At 37.0% G+C, this 20,914-nt stretch overlaps 1 protein-coding gene across 7 annotated transcripts in view; it reads right to left on the reverse strand.

Moving 5' to 3' along the window:
- EVI5 (ecotropic viral integration site 5) overlaps positions 1–20,914 on the reverse strand; it is a 93,254-nt gene that overhangs the window by 8,304 nt on the left and 64,036 nt on the right. For all 7 annotated transcript variants that reach the window (XM_049807293.1, XM_049807297.1, XM_049807294.1 and 4 more), the window contains one exon: positions 15,883–15,978. In XM_049807293.1, coding sequence (XP_049663250.1) covers positions 15,883–15,978 — 96 coding nt within the window. The remainder of the gene's footprint in view (positions 1–15,882; positions 15,979–20,914) is intronic.

A 20,914-nucleotide genomic window follows, 5' to 3' on the forward strand; every position in this document is an offset into this window, starting at 1 on the left:
CAGCAGTCAACAGCTGACTGCTGCTTACTGCTGACTCTCTCCCACTGTGATGAGATGACTCCAGTTTAAGGCATATACTAGTACACTATCACTTCTTTAAAAAAGCTCCCAATAACTTCTTTTGGAAAAACATTTATCTCAGAAAATGAAGTAGCTGCAGCATCTCAGACTGAATGAATGGAAAATATGTTGTCATTTGGGAGACAAATATCAGTCCAGACAAATATTATGTCCAGTAGGTACTACAATGCAGAAGGATTTCTGCACATGCACACAAAAAGAATGAACAATGTTAAGGTTGCAGGCCTTTTCATGCTACTTTTTCACTTCCATGAACACAAGCAACTCCTTAGATATCTTAAGCTCTCCAAAGCCCATTTTTAAATATATGGTTGTACTTCCACAGTGAGCCACATTCATACTGAAACCATCACAACATGAATACTGCACAAAGGAAGATATCATGAGCTAAACAAATAGTTGCAGAAACTAATATTAGCAATCCATCATCTAAAAGAATTCTTAGCAAGTTTATTGGCTGTACAGCTACAATGCAAATCGAGTTTCTAAAGTTCCCCAACAGAATCAGCTTCCTTATATGAAAGGGACTGCTCGGCATGCATTGTGACAGAACTGCATCAGAGCATTCTAACAAAAGCCATTGCTTATTGATCTTTGAAAAGTCTTGAGATTTAAAAAAACCTTAAATATGGTTTAATATATCCTGCAATAAAGAAGTTTAATGCTAAACCAAACCAACTTTAAAGACATTCTTGCATTTTCCTCAAGCATGAGACAGTTTTTACCCAAATATGTGGATCATATGCAAAAGACAGAGGATAGTCTTTTGAGAGCTTCCTGACAACTTGTATGGCTCTCAAGATTACACGTAAAATAAGATGTTGTGTAAAATAACTCCACAACCCATACTGCATATAATACTACAGCATTCTTTGTTTAGAAACAGCGCCACATTCTCTAACAAATTTAAAAATAAATTTGAAAAAAAGATATGTTTAATTAGAAATGTGTTATCATTGTAACTGTATTAGGACAAAGCTTAAAGCTGTGGCTTTTATTTCAGTGTCAGCGAATTTCCTGTTTCACTTCAGTTAACATTAAGTTTTTTTTTTCTAAAGCCATAGCTATAAATGCAGCCATAATTAGGATTATTAACTTGTAAGTAACAGACATGAGCAATGCCAGACAAGTGTCATTCCTGGAAATTGCTGATGATTCAAGAAGCCCAAACCAACCAGATGCTGAATCCAGGAACTCCCATTTACTCTGCTTGCTCGCATTACCTGATCACTGTTTTCCCTGTTGAGGAAGAGGCCCTAATACCATGGACTCACTGTTTGAAAGATAACAGTCGAGAGGGACTGCATGGGCTTCTCCTCCCTGAAATCCATATGAAAAGCTGCAGAGGGTCATCCCCACATCTCTTACCAAAGCCATTTTGGATTCTCCCATGCCATATCTACCTCTAGAGATATAAAAACTGAATTAGAATACATCTTGTAGACCTCAAAAGATATGCAAGGAATATGTTAAAAAAAAAAAAAAAAAGGAAAGAAGGAGGGGCAGGGAGGAGAAAAATCACAATGAGCCTTCTTTTCCTTTCACTGTGAGGCAGACATGTAAGATATATGCAACAATCAGAGATATCCTTAGTAGAGAAATTCAGGAAATAAGTTACATCTTCATTTATTGCTTTCACATAGTTGTCTTCTTTTTTTTAATTTTTAATTTAAAAATACTAATATTAAAACTCTTCCAGCACAACTTTGAGTCTTCTCAGATTTCCTAAAGATGTTCCGCTTCAGCTTAAGATCTAACTAATTTTGAAATCGATACAATAGACAATCATATTCTCAAATAGGAAGTGTTACTATGCTGTTCTCTTTACTGCTCCTTTCCCTGAGATTTAATTTTGCATCAAAATTGAAAAAATCCCAGCAAATTCACAAGATTTTATTGAAATCAAGTTGTTCAACACATTCTAATGGGTTGTTGAAGAGTCATGGACATAAGGAGGAAAGTGAATACATTAAAAACTCTGGAAAACTATTTCAGGGAAGTTTTACTACAACACTAACATGGACAAAAATACTTTTCCCCCTTGTAGTTCACCTAATCCACAAATATTAAAGTTAGCCTGAAGTGTTAAGGGTGGGGGTTTGACATAAATTTGGGGTTTAGCAGATTGGAATCACCATTACATTGCTTTATGATTTGTCTTTGCTTTTGCCTTCCCACCACCACCAAAAGCAATGTTTGAAAGGCAGTACTCAAGATTCTAATCAGAGTCTAATTTAAGAAATTAGACTAGTTAAGCAAAATCAAGCAAACCGAAATTGCTGTTTAAAAAAATCCAGCGCATCAAGTACTGTGACTTAAGAAAGCAGGAAATGTCTTGATCATGCTTACAAATAACATGCAGTGAGAGCATTTCAAAATCTGTTTGCAAAATTGCTTCCTTTGCTTAGTAGTTAATAAATCGCTTTGAAACATTTAACTTATCACAAAGGTGTATTTATTTTTAAGACTAAGTTTTGTCTTTGATATCCTTTAAATGTGTAAATTCATTTCCTCATCTAAAAATTTTCACCCAACAGAAGTTCCAGTCAGATAAACAAAATGCCAATTTTTAGGTAGTCTAGCAATGACCTCTGAAATGAAGTTGTTATCCAGTCCCTGTAGGAGGAGCCAAGCTGCCCTCCAGCATACTCAAGACTGTCTGGGACCCACCTTAGCACATTTGGCCATTTGTTTGGGACTGAGTTTAGCATGACTAAAATGGGAAACCTGCACAATCAACAAACAACCCTGGTAAGAGTTAATGATTCTAGAATAGTGCAAGTTTAGTGGTTTCTATAAAATAGTATTTTTAAAGAATATAAACTATAAAATACTTTCCTAAAGAAAATTAACTATGCTTTGTATAGATGAGTTCCAAGCTGTATTTGCTTCCTGCTAGCACTACCTCGTATGCTCCCCAAACAATTTTATAATGCTCATATCAAGATAAAAATCAGTTGACAAAAATTCTTAGAGGACTTGGTGGAGTATTTGGCTCCTTATTTTCAAGTGTAATAGAATGAATCTTGGAAAAAAGTTGATTTGATTTGTTAGGGTTTTTAGGACAAACAGAAAGAAGTACATAGAGAATATTAATTTTATATTACTTTCAGTATGGCAGAAGGGCTTAAAGAAGGCTGATTTGCAGTATAACTTAATGGTAGGACGACTGCAACTGTCCATATCCAGTTGTCTCCAGGGTCTATGTGTCTGAACTTCTTGATCCACACTTATCTCAAAACAGTACAACTGTTTCTGGAGTTCATAAATTGAATTCAATCTAATATAGTTGTAGTATGCTCTATCCACTTGTTACAGCAATTGCAGCAAAATACCTTGAAATTGTCAACAAGAGAAGCTGATCAGAAGTCAGAGCAAGGATTAAACTCCCAGGCATGTTAAGCCTGTTGTGGGCCCAAACCAGAACAGCTGTGAATGACAATATTATATACCCAAAGAGATCTAGGCTGCTTTTTTGGTTGTACTGATATGGCTGCTATTGTTAAAAGATAAAACCCCAAAGAGCCTCCAGACTAAGAGGGTTTTTTTTGTTGGTTTTTTTTTTTTTGGCCATCTATAGTGGGATTAAAAGCAACAGTCATGAGGTAGTACATTAGATGAATCTGCCCACTCACCATTATTAACTCTTTGGAATCCAAGCTCATGTATGTGACTAACTACTGAATTCTCCTGTTTAAGGAAAGAATTACCTTTGTTTTTGAAACTCATACTTTTAAAAGGATGACCCAGAGTAACTGGTATACACTGGTATACAACCTGAAAGATTTATCTTAAATGAACTTTGCTGACCGTATCACTAGACAGAGTTCAAACCACTGCAGTGTGTCACAAGTGAAAAGCAAAAGAGCAGCAAGAAATTTCCAAGACTGACTCATTTCAGGCTTCTGGTTTTTTTAATAGCACTTAAATATTTGGCCCCTGTTTTAAACTACCAGCTTCTGTAAGTCATATTCAGTCTCACAGTAACAGAAAATGCTTTACAAAAATCCCCATAGATGTCAGGAAGTTTAAATAAAATCTATGAAATAATTTTAATGCATTAAAGAAACCTCATCTCCAGTTGTCCTGCTATTTATTTCATATTGCTCTGAACGTACTCTTACATTTCCTGACAAGTTTTTATAAAAAGTGTTTTTTCAACATTATCAGTTAAAGAGCACTTGAGCCAAAAGGAAATACGATGTTAGATGTATGTTGTATATCAGTTTTACCATAGATGAGTCTGCCGTATTGTAAACGTGACAAAGATTAAAACTAGCAACAAGTGTTCAGACCAGAAGGTTTCCAGTGAATCAGAACAGGAAACCAATAAAGCGATCAATGGGAGGTCATGACTTTTTGATCACTGCACTGTATGGTTAAAGAATCTGGTTTTGATCTAGTGCCGTGTAATCAAATTAAACTTTGAAGTTCTGTATCAAATATGCAATTGAAATAGAAACAGTGCTAAGGAAGTACCCAACTTTTAAACTATTTTCAAAAGAAATCAGTCTTTGGTAACTATAAGTCAGATTTTATCTATTGAGGGAATTTTTCTGAGATCTGACAAGTTTGTTGTAGTGAGATTGTATGCAATTCCAAAAAAAGTTCTAAGATGGCTTAGCCCTGGGAAGTTTCTATAAATAGCTAGTTAGTAGGTGGAAGGAAAGTTCCCAGAAACTCTTCCTACAAGAAGTTCTAATGAAAGTGTTTATTCGGAGTGAGGACACAGCAACAAAAATATTTTAAACCAGCAGCATGATCACACTGAATGTACTGCAAGTATTATAGCCAAGGAACTACCTAAATCTCAATGCTCCTTCTCCCTAGAGCATGCATCTATAAATACAAAAGTTACTGAAACCTCAAGCATTAACTAGAATGTACTGGCTGATACAGAGACCGAAAACGTACCCATTATGGGCAACAGTTACAGGAAATGATCATTTCGCACTTTTACTCTGTCATCTTAAAGCAGGAGTTAAACTCAGCATTCTTAAATGGACTAAGTAGCATTTGTTTTTGCCTCTGACTGCAGAAATTACTTCCATCTGTGTTGGCTGCCATTCTGAGAGTGATAAAAGAATTTTAGGAGGGGTTTCCACCACATTTCCACTGTTCGCTCCACTTATATTCAGGTAAATTTACAGAGACATATTACAAGCTAATACATAGCTCTTCTGAGCTTGTTTCTCGCATAGATGGCACCCGTGTATGGTTGCTAACAAATTTTTTTGCAAGGAATAACTACTCAGATAAATTCAAACCAGTCAAACCTCAATCCCTCCACTTTTCTATCCCCCAAACTTGATTTATAGGCAGAAACACAGGATAGACCCTGACATAGCTCTAATTAGTACAGCAGACAAGTCACGCAGCTTCAACACTCAAGAGAAGAGCATTATTGCCACGATAATGAACTAACTTTATCTATTATCAGTTTACTTGCTTTGGCAGTCCAGACAAACTCTAAACAGAGACTTAATATAGTTAATTCATCTCTAATGCTGCAATCAAGAACTAGTATATTGCTCAGCAAGACAGATCTGGAGCTTTGACACAGTAGGATACAGTCAGGAAAAAAAAGCGGGGGGGAATGCTTGTAAAGAGAACAATCACCAATCTTCATTTATTTTATCACTGAATCTGTCGGTAGTGGCAGTGAAACAGTTAAGATTCATATCTAAAACTGTTGCCCTTATTGAAGTGAATAAAGTCATACCTATTCCTTTTGAGGACAGACTACATCACTGTCCTGATTACACTGTTCACATTTAGAGGTTTCTTTCACTCATGAGATATGGAAGATACTTTGTTGATGGTGGTGTTACTGGGGGGAAGGGAGAGGAATCAACTTTACCTGATGCAAAGATGAAGATGAGTTTGTGGCGAGATTTGTGGAGTAGAGTACCATCATTATGGAATCAATCCTACCTTTTTGGGCAAGTGTAACATGTCTGTGTTAATTACACTATGAACACCCATTCAAAATTAATTGAACAACTGATGTTCATAAAATATACAGGGATTCCATTGTGCAATAATGCTTCTGCCTGTTGATTGCTTAGTTAAGCCAGATGGTTTCTAAAGCTGGTTGTTTTATTAAGGGCAGGGTAACTAAGTTGAAGACAGTTACTGGAGAATTAAGACTCCTAATCTGTTCAGTTTCACACTTCTGTAACAATCTTGGTATTACCAAGCCAGTTTAACATCTTTGACTCTCAAGGACAAGCTAAATTAAAGGAATAAAGCAATTCACTTTTCTAAAGCATACAGTATATATTTAACTATCCTGTGTAGACAAAGCTGCTACATTAGATTGGGTGTTTGCAAACCACATGACTTCACAAACGCTATCTTATCACATCACAGGTTCCTCAGACTGACCACAACCACTTAAATCAGACTCTGCCAGCACAGAGGCTCTGTAACTTTGACACATGCTAGTAAAGCAATTACATTTTTAGCTGTCCAGCAGCCTTGCAAGAACTTTACTTGTGGGGAGGGAAAAATCTGATGGTCTCTTGTCCAACTGTGCTTGCAAGATACGGTAAAAGAAAAGCACATGATTTATTGTGCTATAAACTTCCACCACAAGTTGAAACGCTTACTTTGTAAATCTGAGAGCTAGCATATTTCCTTTCAGGGACAACATTTTTATCAAGGAAGAAAACATTTATAGAGAGCCACATACTTTGAAAGCATTTGTCTAGTACAACAAACTATTAGAAGGTGTTAATGTGATTCTAGTCCGTATTGAGAATCAGGTGCTTTGCAACAGTTAATACAGTACTTTTAACAAATATTACAGTTTTAGTGAGAACTATGAAGTGAAAACAATGTAAAAATTGACTGAAATAAATCCCACAAAGATCAGCTGGTTTTATGAAAGCAAGTAAAATGACAATTGTCAAGAGATAAATATACATCTGCCTGTACTGCATGGAAAGCAAGTAGTACACTCCTTCCAGATGAAAGAGAGGAAAAATAAGTTGGCAAGAGACTGAGTGGAAGAGCATTATATCTAATTTTAAATTTTATAGGAAGAGTACTAGGCCTTTTTGGATTTGCTGTTCTCTCCTTAGTTCTGATGAAAGAAATGTTACCTATTTCTGTTTCCAAGATACACAAATGCTGATAAATCTGGTCTTCTCTCATTCTCATTTGTTCATTGATCTGATCCACTCTTAGCCATCACCCTATAAATGCCTTCAGAGGAGAACTTTTAAAAAAGTTCTAGTAGGTTGAACTTTAACTAGAATTCACTTCCCATAGTTAATCCTATCTCCATCATGTAAAGATACGTACAACTTATTCATAGCTTTAAAAGTTAAAGATGTGCCAGCACTGCAGTCATGACTGCAACATAGCATAGGCACATCCAAACCAAGCAGCTGGACACCAGCAGTCTGAGTAAGCAGGATGATGCTCAGAGTTATCTACTCTGCTTCTGAATGTATTCTAGGGGTGCTTCAGATAAGAGAACATTTGATTTGGTAAGCAATGAATTTGACTCAAAGGAAGCCTAGTAATGAAATTAACAGAGGAAAGGAATAATGCTTCCTGCTGGTATTCCATGATCAAGCCCAGATGCTATTATTGTGGGAGAAACAGAAGCTAGGAAAGCTGCTAGAAGTGGTCAACCCATCTTTTGCTACTCCGGTGTGCCACCAGCAGCATCCTAATTTTGTGCTTATCTATGGCTGATGCAGGAGTCATCATTTAGCTGCTCATAAAGATAATCCCTCATCTTCTCAGGGGACAACCTGGACTAAACTGTGCTGCGGACCATAATTGCTCACTGTACCATACTGATTTAAGATTATTAACTAATAATAAAAAAACAAGGAAGAAATAATTTGGCAGCTTTAAAACACAGCTTACCTACCATAGAAGTTTTTGGTATTTAAGACTAAGGTAACTTTAATGTGGTTTAAACTTTTCTCCAGCGTACTATAGTGCACTGAATTTTATTCAGGTCTTCTATTATGTGGCCTATATAGGTGGGGTTTCTTTATTCTTCACACTGATGGCTGCAGTTTACTTTCCCTTCTCCATTTTAGTTTCAGCAGTGAAAGCATAGAAAGCTAACCCAAGTTGCAAAACGTATCCTTAATTCAGCCATATTACCAATTACTCCTTTGGTCATAACTTATGCATTATTTATCCTCAAAGTAATTACTTAAAGTGTCTTGAATTTTATTTACACAAGCAAAATCTTTTAAAAGCACAGTATTTAATCTCCAACTTTTATATCTCTTTTCATTAAGCCAATCTTAAAATGTTAGCTCATCAGGAGCAAGATCAGACCATGAGATAACACCTATATCAGAATCTTACTGACTGCATTAGGTTCTTAAAACATAATATCAGATCCATTCCTAGATAAACTACATGTATGTGGGAATGGAAGAGTAGTAAACTAGTGGTCACTACTTCTTTGAATAGCCATCAAGTTTTCAGATACTGAAAACGCAAAATACTGCAGAAAAATCCTCCCTTTTCTGCACTGTTAATATGCAAGAATTTAATCACCAGAATTTCACTTAAAGTTACTATTATAAAGCCTTTTAAAAGCCTCAAAAAATTATTTTGGTGAAATAATAATGCTCCAGTCATCTGTCATCTTGTTCTTTTCCATCAGCCATTCTTAAATATTGTTAACATGGGCATTTTGCAGAGGGTTTTCTAACTGTTGGAACAGTGTGCCACACTAACATCAGGATTTTGTTTTGCATTCAAATACCAAAACCACATGCGTAAGATTTGCACAGTAGAAAACAATCTCATCGTTGCCTCCTCTCAAAATATTTCAAGTAACTATTTGTTAAGAGTATACCTCATTGCAGAGGAACAGGTAGGAGAAAACTAGCTCCATATTCTGTCTCTGACATTGGTCAATAGCAGATGCCTGGGAAAGAATGTAACAATAGGCAAGTATACTTTTCCAGAATGTTCTTCCCAAACTTGGGCAAGTAGCCCATTTTTCAAATATACATGTGACATCTGTGCATCTCTGGGGATTATTTTTTTTTCCCCCATGAACTTAGGCCGTTATTTTTTCCAATCTGTATTAACACAGATTTTAATATGTGGAATGATTTTGGATCTAAAAGAATTTAATCTTTTAAATTTGCAAAAATCATATGCTCTAGTGTTTTTTCAACATACCTCCAGTTTCATTTGAAGATCCTAATCCTTGCACTGGAAGAGAAGTGACAAATGCTCCCTACCCATCTTCTTCACACCACTTACAGTTTTGAGTATTTTATATCCCCCATTCAAATTCCTCGGATGAAAAAATCCCCAGCCATCTCAATTTACTAATGTTGTCTAGACACCAAAAGTAGGTGAGTAGGAATTAGCTGATCCTCCTCCTTAGGGAGGAGTTGCACCAACTGCTGAAGATGACTAAACAGCTAGAACATTATGAGAAGCAAAAGAAATGGCACAACGAAACAAGTCAGTTAATTTCAAAACTTTCTATTTTGCTTCAATTATCTTCCTGGGTAACTTTGTGTTTATTATGCTTTTAGCATTAGTTCAGCCAAGTCCTAATTCAGTCAGTTTTTTATCCCCTGGGAATGGCAAGAGATAAAGAAAAGAAACATCCCAATATCTTTTGAAAGCTCTACTCAAATCTAAGACAAAAATTGCAGATAAATTCCCAGAAACCTCCTTCTCTCCTCCACCAGTCTCCTTGACTCTATAGACGTCTGAAACCTTTTATCTGGAAATCTTTTTTTTTTTTAACCTAAGAATACAGATCAAGAGCAAAAGGTACCAAGATTATTAAGAATATTTTGTATGAAAAAAAGCCAAATAATTTAAAAAAACACCAAAACAAAACCACATCATTAAGCTCTGAGTATTCTTCAACTGCTTCCAAGCTAGAAAAAAAACCCAAAACCAACACTGGATCCCTCAAGTATTTGAAAATGTTATTAAGAATGGATTTTAAAGAGGTATCTTCAGCATCCATACTCCTGCTTTCTAAGGAAAAAAATGCGTGCTAAGTGAAGGAAGCACTAAGTTTCTGTTAGTTGCTGCTCCCCTTCATAAAGCTGTCCCTTAACGCACATAGTAGAATCATAGCCTCATGGAATAATGCTCCGCAATCCCAAATTGTAGAGACTACTTGCTTTTGTGGACTTGAATACATTTTAATATGAAAACTGTCATAAGATTAAAACAAACCTACATTTGAAATACTGTAGTAATATAAATAAGACTGAAATTTTTCAGCAAAACAAACTCATTAATGCATTCCAAGAGACACAAAAATCAGCTAGCAGTATGGCAAACAAACTTTACAAAGTTTCACTTGAAATACAATTTAAACTTAAGCAATTCAGTCCTAAATCACAATGTATGTAAGACTGGAAACCACTTGCTTTTGTCTCCAAAGGTGTCTTGTGGTCTGCCAGTGTAGTTTGTGGGTAAGCATGTCAATTCTAATCTTTTGTACCACTCCTGTAATCTAGGTAACACATACAAGCCTTGCAACATCCAACAGGAAGCAGACAGCTGCTGTGTAATATATATAAAGTGACTGCATGTACAGAGGGGTAGTGCATGAAATGCAGAACTTGAACAGTTTATAAATCATTAAATTCCATTCAGTTTGAATTAAAAGTAAAAAGTGGCAAACTAGAAAGAACCTCCTCCTTTTTCCCCCAGTGATTTATGTTGAAATGAATAACAACTAGTTCAAGATTTATCTTAGTCAGTTTTTCTTAAGCCTTCAACTTAATGGAAACTCAACAGTCCAAACTTTCTACATATTCTTTTCCACATACAGTAACTGCTTTACTTCAGTACTACCTACTGAAATGGGATACTCTCTTGAATATTAAAAATGTTTCACAAAAGCTGCTTTCACGTAAGATTTCGGTGTCTAATCAAAGGCAACTTCTGTGAAGTACTAGCATTCCTTGTGTAGTTCGAGTATGTAACCCACAGTACAGATCTTGCAGTGCCTGTATACTCATGCCATTTATGTTACATCAGTTAAAGCACCTTAACTGTAAGGTCAAGTGACAGAGTATAGTGGTCAGCACATGTTTTTTCTCTTGCGTCACAAGACAGGGCAAGCAACCTTGGGTACTTACTGACAAGACTAACAAAGTTGCTTCACAGCAGCTGCAGCCTGTTGGGTCTACACAAGGGAAAAGCCTTTTAGATTAAAATCCTACTAAGCTAGAAGTCAACAATGCTGCAGAAATAGCTTTAAGAATGGAAGGAAAATGGAGGAAGGAAGGAAATGCTAGGTAGAAAGACTTCAATTAATGAAAAGGAAAATGGCAGTGCGACACAAATTTCTGGAAAGGTAAGCAAAGTGTCTAAGTCTAGTGCATATTAAAAGCTCTGAAATAAGTTTACATCATAACTTCCTGTTTGTGACAATCCTCAAAATTTCAGGTTTTCACACTAGTTTCAGCCTTCAACAACAAAGCCCTAAGGCATAAGCATCTAACAGCTTTGCACCCAATAAAGCAACTCAGCCAGTAAGGATGAAAGGAAGTGCAGCACATGACACTAAATATACACAACTTTTCACAGGATTAGCTGTTGGCTAACTAGAAATACTGCAGTCTCTGAGTGTCCTTTCATTATGTGCCAGCAGATCTTCAAATGTTGATAGGTTGGGTAAAAGATTAAAGCACAGCTGTCAGTAACTTTCTAGGGAATTAACATAAAAATGACTGATGTATTTACTAAAGTTAAAATTGCAAGTTAATAATTGATCTACATATATGTGAACTCTGAGTGAAGTTACGACTGCACTGAGAAATTTAAGTATGAACTCAGCATTTTACATATTAATATAAATTATGTGCAGTATTTTGATTCTAACCCATATTTGGTTACTCAAGTTAGTGCAAAGAGCTGCATGTGAGCAGATCTCAGATGGTGTGCATAGAGTACAAGTCTACAACACAAGTCTTGTTACAATGTTCTCAAAGCTCTAGATTTTGTGTGTTTGCTCTCCTGAAGTGTTCATCAAATACAAGTTTAAGAGCTACTGTGAAGTAGTCAATATACAATTTACCTTACCATGCTACAGAAGTCCACTGATTAGTATAAAAGGAAGCAGGCAGGTATCTTGTTAGAGCAAACCAAAAATCCAATATAGTAATTCCATTTATAGTTAGTTATTTTACTTTATTTGAAAGGTAAGAAAAGAAGGCATAATCATTTCCTATTTAATTTACCTTGTACATTTAATAGCAGTGTGCCTCATTGGTTCAGTTTTGGATGCCATACTACCAATTTCCAGTATATGCAGTTTTACTCAGTAACAAGAACACAACTACTTGAATTTACTACAAATAAGTCTTCTTATAATATGATTTCAAGACTGACTGTAGCATTACTACTCCTAGATGAGTAATAAAAGCAGCTGCAATTTATCCTTTATGCAGCAAGCTGCACCATATTTAAGAGGCATGTGAAATTTTGAGCTTGGAAAAGGAAGACCAAAATTAATCAATGGACTCAGATTACAACAAAGGACAATTGGTTCAAAGTTTTTAAAGGTACAGACAAAACTTTTTTAAAATAAAATTAATCATCTGAAATTATATGCAGCATTCTGATATGTAGCTGATTTAGGTTACCATGCTGGAACGGGTGAGAGAAATAGCTGAAATCTGCGGGTCAAACTTTCCTCCACTACAAAGTCAAGAGGGGTCACAGCAGCAGCCTGTTGCACCTGTGCTGTAGTAAATCCCTCCTCCCCCTGCCCTCTTTTAGTGGGGAGGATTCAGCTTTAGATCCTGGGCAGTAATAGTAACCCTCTTTGCCATTCTTTGGTGTTCCTTATTGGTGTTCCTCACTGGTATTCTAGGTTTGCCCTGTCCCTGGCTACTAGCCTGGCTTGCAAACACTGATGGAACAGTAGACCTTTCCCTGGAACTCTGCAGTTAGGATGGATCATGCTGTTGACACATCTTGGTACCATCACCATCTGATAGATCATATCATAAGATAGAATTGAAGTATCTAGCTCCTCCAGGTTCCACTGATACAGGAACATATGCATTCAGATTGCTGGCCAAAGACATGAAATAGTTTATCAGAAGGCCAGAATATGGACTTAGTTTGCAGCTACTTATATCCAATATAGTATTTGTTCATTATTTTGTTCCATCCTTCAGATGGAGAACCTACAAGTCTTCTGATGTAAACTTCTGTAAAAATGCAGTAATGGAGACAAGAAAAAAAAAAGTTCAATAAGTGGAATCAACACTGCCATGCCAAGACATTTAATCTTGTTTCACACACACCCATCCCACCCCGATCTTAAACTATAATTTTTGCATTAATTTATGTCCAGTTTACAATATATTAGATGGTAACCATGCAGTCACCAAGAACTCTGTTCCTTTACCAGTGCCTTTTACATGTTAACCAGTTGGGAGATTGTGGTCAGCATGTCACGTACACTATCAGCCTATCTTCAGGAAGATGAATTTGCAAATTGGTAACGTTTCTTTTAGCTTTTGCAGAAGTCAAAGCAAAAAGCAGCTAGCCAAAAAGCAAAGAACACGGTCATTAATGGATCGACACCTGAAGACACTTCAGTGCAGATCTAAAAAAGTTGGTTTATTTAATTGGTATTGACTAACTTATACTAATCCTAACATTTAACAATTGAGGGCAAACATTTTTGCCTCTTTCTATTGCCATTTTATTCAGATTTTGCTGTTTCAGGAAGAACTGCAAGCAAAGTTCTTTACTTCGCAGCTACGTTAATCCAAGACTTAATTGTTATTTATTAGCAGCAACTTACCTATGAATACTACATACATTTCAGACTTAACCTGACGTTATCTCAAAATCAGCCTAGTGGGTTATGCTCAAAATAAAGGATTGTGCATGAAGTATTACTTTGCCTCCAAAGTTTTTGAATAAAAACTAGACAAATAGATATGTAATAATAAGGAAAAGGGAAAAAAAGAAAACAAGAAAAAAAAAGAGTCGTTAGTAAACAAGGACTTCCAGGCTTTAAGAAACTTTGTATAAGGAAGCATTCAGAAATGCTGCCTAGGTAGAAAATGTCTACTACATACAGAGTTTCCTCCTACTGTTTCTGTTTATCCTAGAGTGAGATACTTTGTTCCTATAGTGTTTACCTAGTTTGGAAATTAAAAACTAAGCCACAGAAAAAGCACATAGCTGGAAGAAGCCTGCTCTTCTACATGGAATTACTCAAACTCTGCTATTGTTGAAATTCATATTCTCCCTAGCTGGTATTTTCTTTCAATCAAATTGAAGTGCTAATAAAGATTTGTGTAGACTTAACTGTTTAGGAATCACTGGTACTACTCAGTATTATCACTGTTCTATGAACTAACAAAACTCATCTTCATTCCAACCTGTTCGCATTAACTTATAGACATTAAACACGTACAAATTGTATGTCATTATGACAACTGAGTTGGCCAGCCAGGCATATGACAAATGCTTGTATAGAGAAAATTATGCAACAGTTTTCCAACAGTAATTCTACTTTTCCTCCAAAGTAGTGGTTTCTTACCTTGCAAACCTACACTGAGTGGAGGAAAAAGTCAGTACAGTGCCTTATTTATTCATCATGCAAAATATGCAAAATATCTAGCTTTCTAAGATTTCTACAAGCAACTTACTTTCTCATAAGAAACAAAACAAGCTAGTCATAGTCCTTTACTGGAAAAAGCCAGGTTATTGATTTTTAAATTTGTTTTTAAGTAAGCTTAATGATTGGTAAAGGTGCTGGACTGATGGCCCTAGAGACTATCCTCAATCTATACCATAGACAGCATTCCAAGATCCTCCACTATGTTATAACTCCCAAGGGATTGACCCTAAAAGGTTGAATCCAGTAAGATTGTTACAAAAACACTACCTACACTTAAATAAAGAAAGTACGTGTGTATTTAACAAAAGCAAAAAGCCAACAAAAAAAAAAAAGAGGTTGTATTGCTCTACGATACTACAGTTTTAAGCAACACTATCAGAGCTGTGCGTTAGAAGGCATATGGAAACAGAAGCAGACTACAATGCAAAGATGACTGGGCATTTTGCACACAGTGTAGTAGTAGGTAGAGACATTTCTTCACAATGCAGGATGAACTGAAATGAGCCAGCGAGCACAGTAGTTACATAAGCCATTTTGGTTTCAGGACCTTCTGATCTTTTTAACTAACAGAAAGTTACTACAACTATTAGAGCAAGGAAGTTTGAAGACAGAAATTTCATAGGTTGAAGGTTTTGGCAGTTTAGAACTTAAAAATCTGTTAACTGATATTAAGCAAGCATCCTTTTTCTTTTTAAGCAATCTCAGTACACTACCACGTAAAATTCATCGTCACAACAGCAAGAGCCAAGAAAAATCTACACGTGGACTCTTCTACTTGTACAAATGCAGTTTAGTTTCTAACCAAATTAACCTTAAAAGTTGTAGCAAATAAAGACATAAAGGGGCTTATTTTCATGCATGCAGCCCCAAATACAGCAAATGCAACAGTAAAATATGATCAGCTCATGAGATGAAGGAAAAAACCAAGATGGAACATAAATGCTGATCTCATTTAATGTCAAATCACATAACTAAGCAATTTTTTGTTCTCTCACATCCCAGGATAAGGGCAAGATTCACATATAAGAGTTAGTTTTATTGCATTCATTTAAAACAACATATGTTGGCAAAATCAGGTACTGAAGCTGTAATAACTACTAGATAAGCAAAACCTGCTACAAATGAAAGATAGGACAAAAGATGCAAGTGATCAGAGACAGTACCATTTTATCACTTACCTCATGATGCAGCTCAGCTATCTGATCTTTCAGTTCTCTGATGTACTGGTTAGAATCAGATTTATTAAGCTGCCCTTGAATTTCTCCTTCTTCTTTCTGTTTTGGTTAAAAAAAAGGATCTTATTCAATTTATTCACGGATATACTATATGAAAAATCTTATTTTAACTGTCTGCATATTTTTGTCACGAAGAGAAGCTATTCACAGACACCATCCAGCAATTTTCATTTGGTTGAAGTTACAGCAGGCATGTAGGGGTGTCAACAGCTCAGACCAAGTTGACCCTCTCAATACCAACCATAGTACAGGCAGGATTCTATGGAGGAGCATGAAGAATTAACAAAGCTTCACAGGTGGAATTCACATCCAATGTACATGAGGTTGCGTGTGCAATTTAGTAAAGCATCCTACAGAATATTATCAATATATGGAATGTATCTTAGTGTACATTATTTTCACTAATGTAAAGCTTTTATTTAGTAACAAGGAATTTCCCTTTGTCTCCAAGTGGCAAGTAAACAAAACATCTTCTTTCCTTGCATTGTAGGACATGCACTAGGAAACACTACATATGAAAAGCTTTTTTTCTATCCTAAAAAAAAAGTTGTAACATAGAAAATATGGTGGTATTTATCGTACAGGAGTTCCAGAGAGTGTAGGTGAAGAGAGGTACATCCCCTAGCACCAATGCTGTGAGAGGTACAGAGAAAAATTTTCAAGTAAAAAAAGCCTGAGGAATGTGAGATTTCCCTCATTTGTCAACCAAATGCAGCTCCTAAGTTTCAAGATGCTCAGGAAGGTGTCATCTGCACTTGAATGCCTGCAACACTAACTTTCAGCTTGTCTCTAAAGGGAATCCTAATGTGACTGAACCAAACTTGGCAGATCCGAGATAAATAACCACCCTTGATGGAGAAGGCAGCCCATGTCTTCAGTTTGCTACTAGTAAGTCAAGAGCAGCAGGTTTTGGTTTTTTTCCTAGCTGAGTAATTTCTGAAGCAGCCACCAGCTTTAGAGAACAGAAACACCTTGATTTTATATAAATCTTTACCTTGACTGTAAATCACATACAACCAATGTATTACAGAAATACAAATATAATGGGAATATCTGTTTTCTCTACCAGTAGCTCATTTTGCTGAAGTTTAATTAAAACTTTAGGAAAGCAAACAGTTAATTTCAACAACAGGCAGGGTCAAAGTCATTTGCAAACAGAATTTAAATACCTTTTAGAATGAAAGGTGTCAACTATTCCTCAAAATACAAGACAAAAAGCTTTAATGGAGAGGTTCTTTTAAAATATCCCTCTGAAATACCAACACCAGGACAGAACGAGTACCAGGATGTTAGGGGAAGGGACAATATACCAGCTTCCAAATACTTTTGCTGCATGAAGAGAACAACCTTGAGCACTGACAGTGTTGGCAATCTCAAAGCAATTTCTCTAATTTGAGACTGTTTTTCTTGCAACAACGTATGCATTACAATGTTGTTCAAAAAATAACTTTGTCATATTCACTATTAATTCACAGAATCTGCAATACGGAGGCACAAGATCCTTTAATGTATAATTCCACATTGAACCTAGTTTCCAAGGCAACCCATGGCTCAAATTCACAAAAAAAAATTATTAACAACCTTACTAATTGTTCCTGTCCTAAATAGGTTAAAAAAAACCCCAAAACATAAGCCCATCATCTCTCTTTACAAGGATGACTACTGGTATTGGAGAAACCAAAACAGAAGCAACATAACCTGCAGATTAAAAATAATGCTGTTTACATCTGTATATAGAAAAAGCTTCATTGCTGTCAGAAACTAAGATTCCAGACAATGACAATGACCTTATCTCTTATGGTAGCAGGAATATATGGGAGAAATGCTTGTCTAAGTCCTTTCCCTCTGAAACCCTGACTTTTCTATTTAAGCCTCTTGTTCTGTGGACTCCAAATTCATAGAATGGTTTGGGTGGGAAGGGACCTTAAAGATCATCTAGTTCCAACCCCCCTGCTGTGGGCAGGGACACTTTCCACTAACCAGGTTGTTCAAAGCCCCATCCAACCTGGCCTTGAAAACTTTCAGGGATGGGCATCTACCACCTCTCTGGGCAACCTGTTCCAGTGCCTCACCACCCTCACAGTGAAGAACTTCTTCCCTACATCTAATCTAAATTTACCTTCTTTCAGTTTAAAGCCATTACCCCCTCTCCTATCACTACATGCCCTTGTAAAAAGTCCCTCTCCGGCTTTCTTATAGGCCCCCTTTAGGTACTGGGAGGCTGCTATAAGGTCTCCCTGGAACCTTCTCTTCTCCAGGCTGAACAACCCCAACTATCAGCCTCTCTTCATAGGAGAGGTGCTCCAGTCCCCTGATCATCTTTGTGGGCCCCCTCTGGACTCGCTCCAACAGGTCCATATCCTCCTTATGCTGAGGGCCCCCAGACCTGAACGCAATACTCCAGGTGGGGTCTTGCAAGAGCGGAGCAGAGGGGAAGAATCACCTCCCTCAACCTGCTGGTCACGCTTCTGTTGATGCGGCCCAGGATACAGTTGGCTTTCTGGGCTGTGAGTGCACACTGTCAGGTCATGCTGAGCTTCTCATCAACCAACACCCCCAAGTCCTTCGCCACAAGGCTGCTCTCAATCCACTCATCACCCAGCCTGTATCTGTGCTTGGGATTGCCCCGACCCATGTGCAGGACCTTGCACTTGGCCTTGTTGAACTTCATGAAGTTCACACAGGCCCACCTCTCAAGGTCCCTCTGGATGGCATCCCTTCCCTTCAGCATATTGACAGCACCACACAGCTTGGTGTCATCGGCAGACTTGCTGAGGGTGCCCTCAATCCCACTGTCTGCGTCACCGACAAAGTTAAACAGCGCCGGTCCCAATACCGACCCCTGAAGGGCGCCACTCATCACTGCTCTCCACTTGGACATGGAGCTATTGACTGCAACTCTTTGAGCGCAACCATCCAGCCAATTCCTTATCCACCAAGTGGTCCATCCATCAGATCCATGTCTCTCCAATTAGAGACAAGGATGTGATGCAGCACAGTGTCAAATGCTTTGGACAAGTCCAGGTAGATCATGTCAGCTGCTCATCCCTTATCCACCAACAGTGTAACCCCATTGCAGGCAGCCACCAAATTTGTCAGGCATGATTTGCCCTTAGTGAAGGCATGTTGGAGGTCACCAACCACCTTCTTATTTTCCATGTGCCTTAGTGTAGTTTCCAGGAGGATCTGCTCCATGATCTTGCCACACATAGAGGTGAGACTGACTGGCCTGCAGTTCTGAAGGTCTTCCTTTTTTCCCCCTTTTTAAAAATGGGGGTTATGTTTCCCCTTTTCCAGTCAGTGGGAAATTCCCCAGACTGCCATCACTTCTCAAATATGATGGCTAGTGGCTTAGCCACTTCATCTGCCAGTTCCTTCAGGGCCTGCGAATGCATTTCATCAGGTCCCATGGACTTCTGCAGCTTTGGGTTCCTTAGACGGTTACTATGTAACCATACAGTATAGTACAAAAAAGCAAGATTAAAGCAAGGTTTATCATAAATAGAAGATAGGTGCCACAGCCCTTTTAAAATGAAAGTGTAATAAATAGCTGAGCTTACATTCAAACTGGGTGCACAAGAGGACATGAAACAGGCATTCCCAAGTTAATCAGTATAAACTAACAGCAGAAGCAATAACATTTACTAGCTTAAGTTTGGTGCTGCACAAATAGCTGAAAGCTGTTAGTGTATACTGTATAGAGTATACCATATTGGGAGTTACACACTTTCATATTTAAGTGGTTTTATTGTTACTTTTTATTCTATAAATAACACTGTAAAGTTAATGCAGATACCACAGAATAATTTGACATGTATATTTGCTCATGGAAGAACGGACTCTAGCTCCAATCAGTTAGAGCTGAATGTCAAGCTTAAGCGTGGCTTGCAAGATCCTCATTATTAGCGAAGGGCAAGTAAGTTTCAGTTTTCCTTTCAGAACTACAGATTTTGTAGAGCTGACAATTCACAAAAACGTATTTAGCACAAAAAAGGAACCCTGCAATGTCACTTTCTACAAACATACTTTTCAAAGAAAAGTCATGCTGTAACTTCCTCTTGCAACGTTCAAAACACTAAGTCAGAAGCTGATCCTTTTAACTGGCTGCAACAGAAATCAGATATTTCTAGCTAACTAAGCTTATGTTCTTTAAGCTACAAATTCTCTCTACAATGGGTAAATTGGAAGGACAACACAGGAGAAATTTTAGGACAAGGTATCAGAGTCTTCTTCACAGCTGCTGTTCATCTCTCTGAACAACAGCAAAGATATAGTCTACTTTTTTTTAAAATAAGCTAAGTGGATCATGCCACTAATTTAGTTATTTAAAAGACACTCATGCAGGTGCAGTAACAAACCACTGGAAAACATGCAGGGGTCAGACACTATAACATTAAAATATTTTTAAATTCTTACCAAAATAATCTAATTTAGAGAATAAAGATTGAGGAAGCAGCTGAAAGTTTACATGTTTCAAAGGGACCAAAACATTTATTTTATAAAAAGTAGTTTTATATGTCAGATTATGATCTTTAAGTTACCCAACATTCTTTAAAACTGTGAGAAGAGATTGGTATCTCTCATCAATACATATATTTATTTTCATACAAGTACAAAATATTACTATAATCTGCAAAATTGTTTCACTTTCCAGTCACATTTCATATTTGCATTAATTTCAGATTAATTGCCATTTCCAGCTTCTGAAGTGCATTTGATAATCAAAGGCAAATTTTAACGTGAGCAACTTCAATTTTGTAGTAATGTTCTTTAACACTAGTTTTTCATTGGGGCAGCTTGACAGAAGTAAAGGAAAAATTGTTGGTGAGAAAAATGTCAACTGCCAGTTCCTTTTAACATGACAGAAAGCAGTATTAAGAGCCTTCCCTACTATCTGTTGGTATTTGTGACAAAGACAGAATACTTTCTCCCCAAAATCGTGTAGTTCTAGATTTGCTTCTCAATCTACCCTAAA

This window comes from Accipiter gentilis, chromosome 8 (assembly GCF_929443795.1).
Source record: "Accipiter gentilis chromosome 8, bAccGen1.1, whole genome shotgun sequence".
In the NCBI taxonomy this organism is placed as follows: Eukaryota; Metazoa; Chordata; class Aves; order Accipitriformes; family Accipitridae; genus Astur; species Astur gentilis.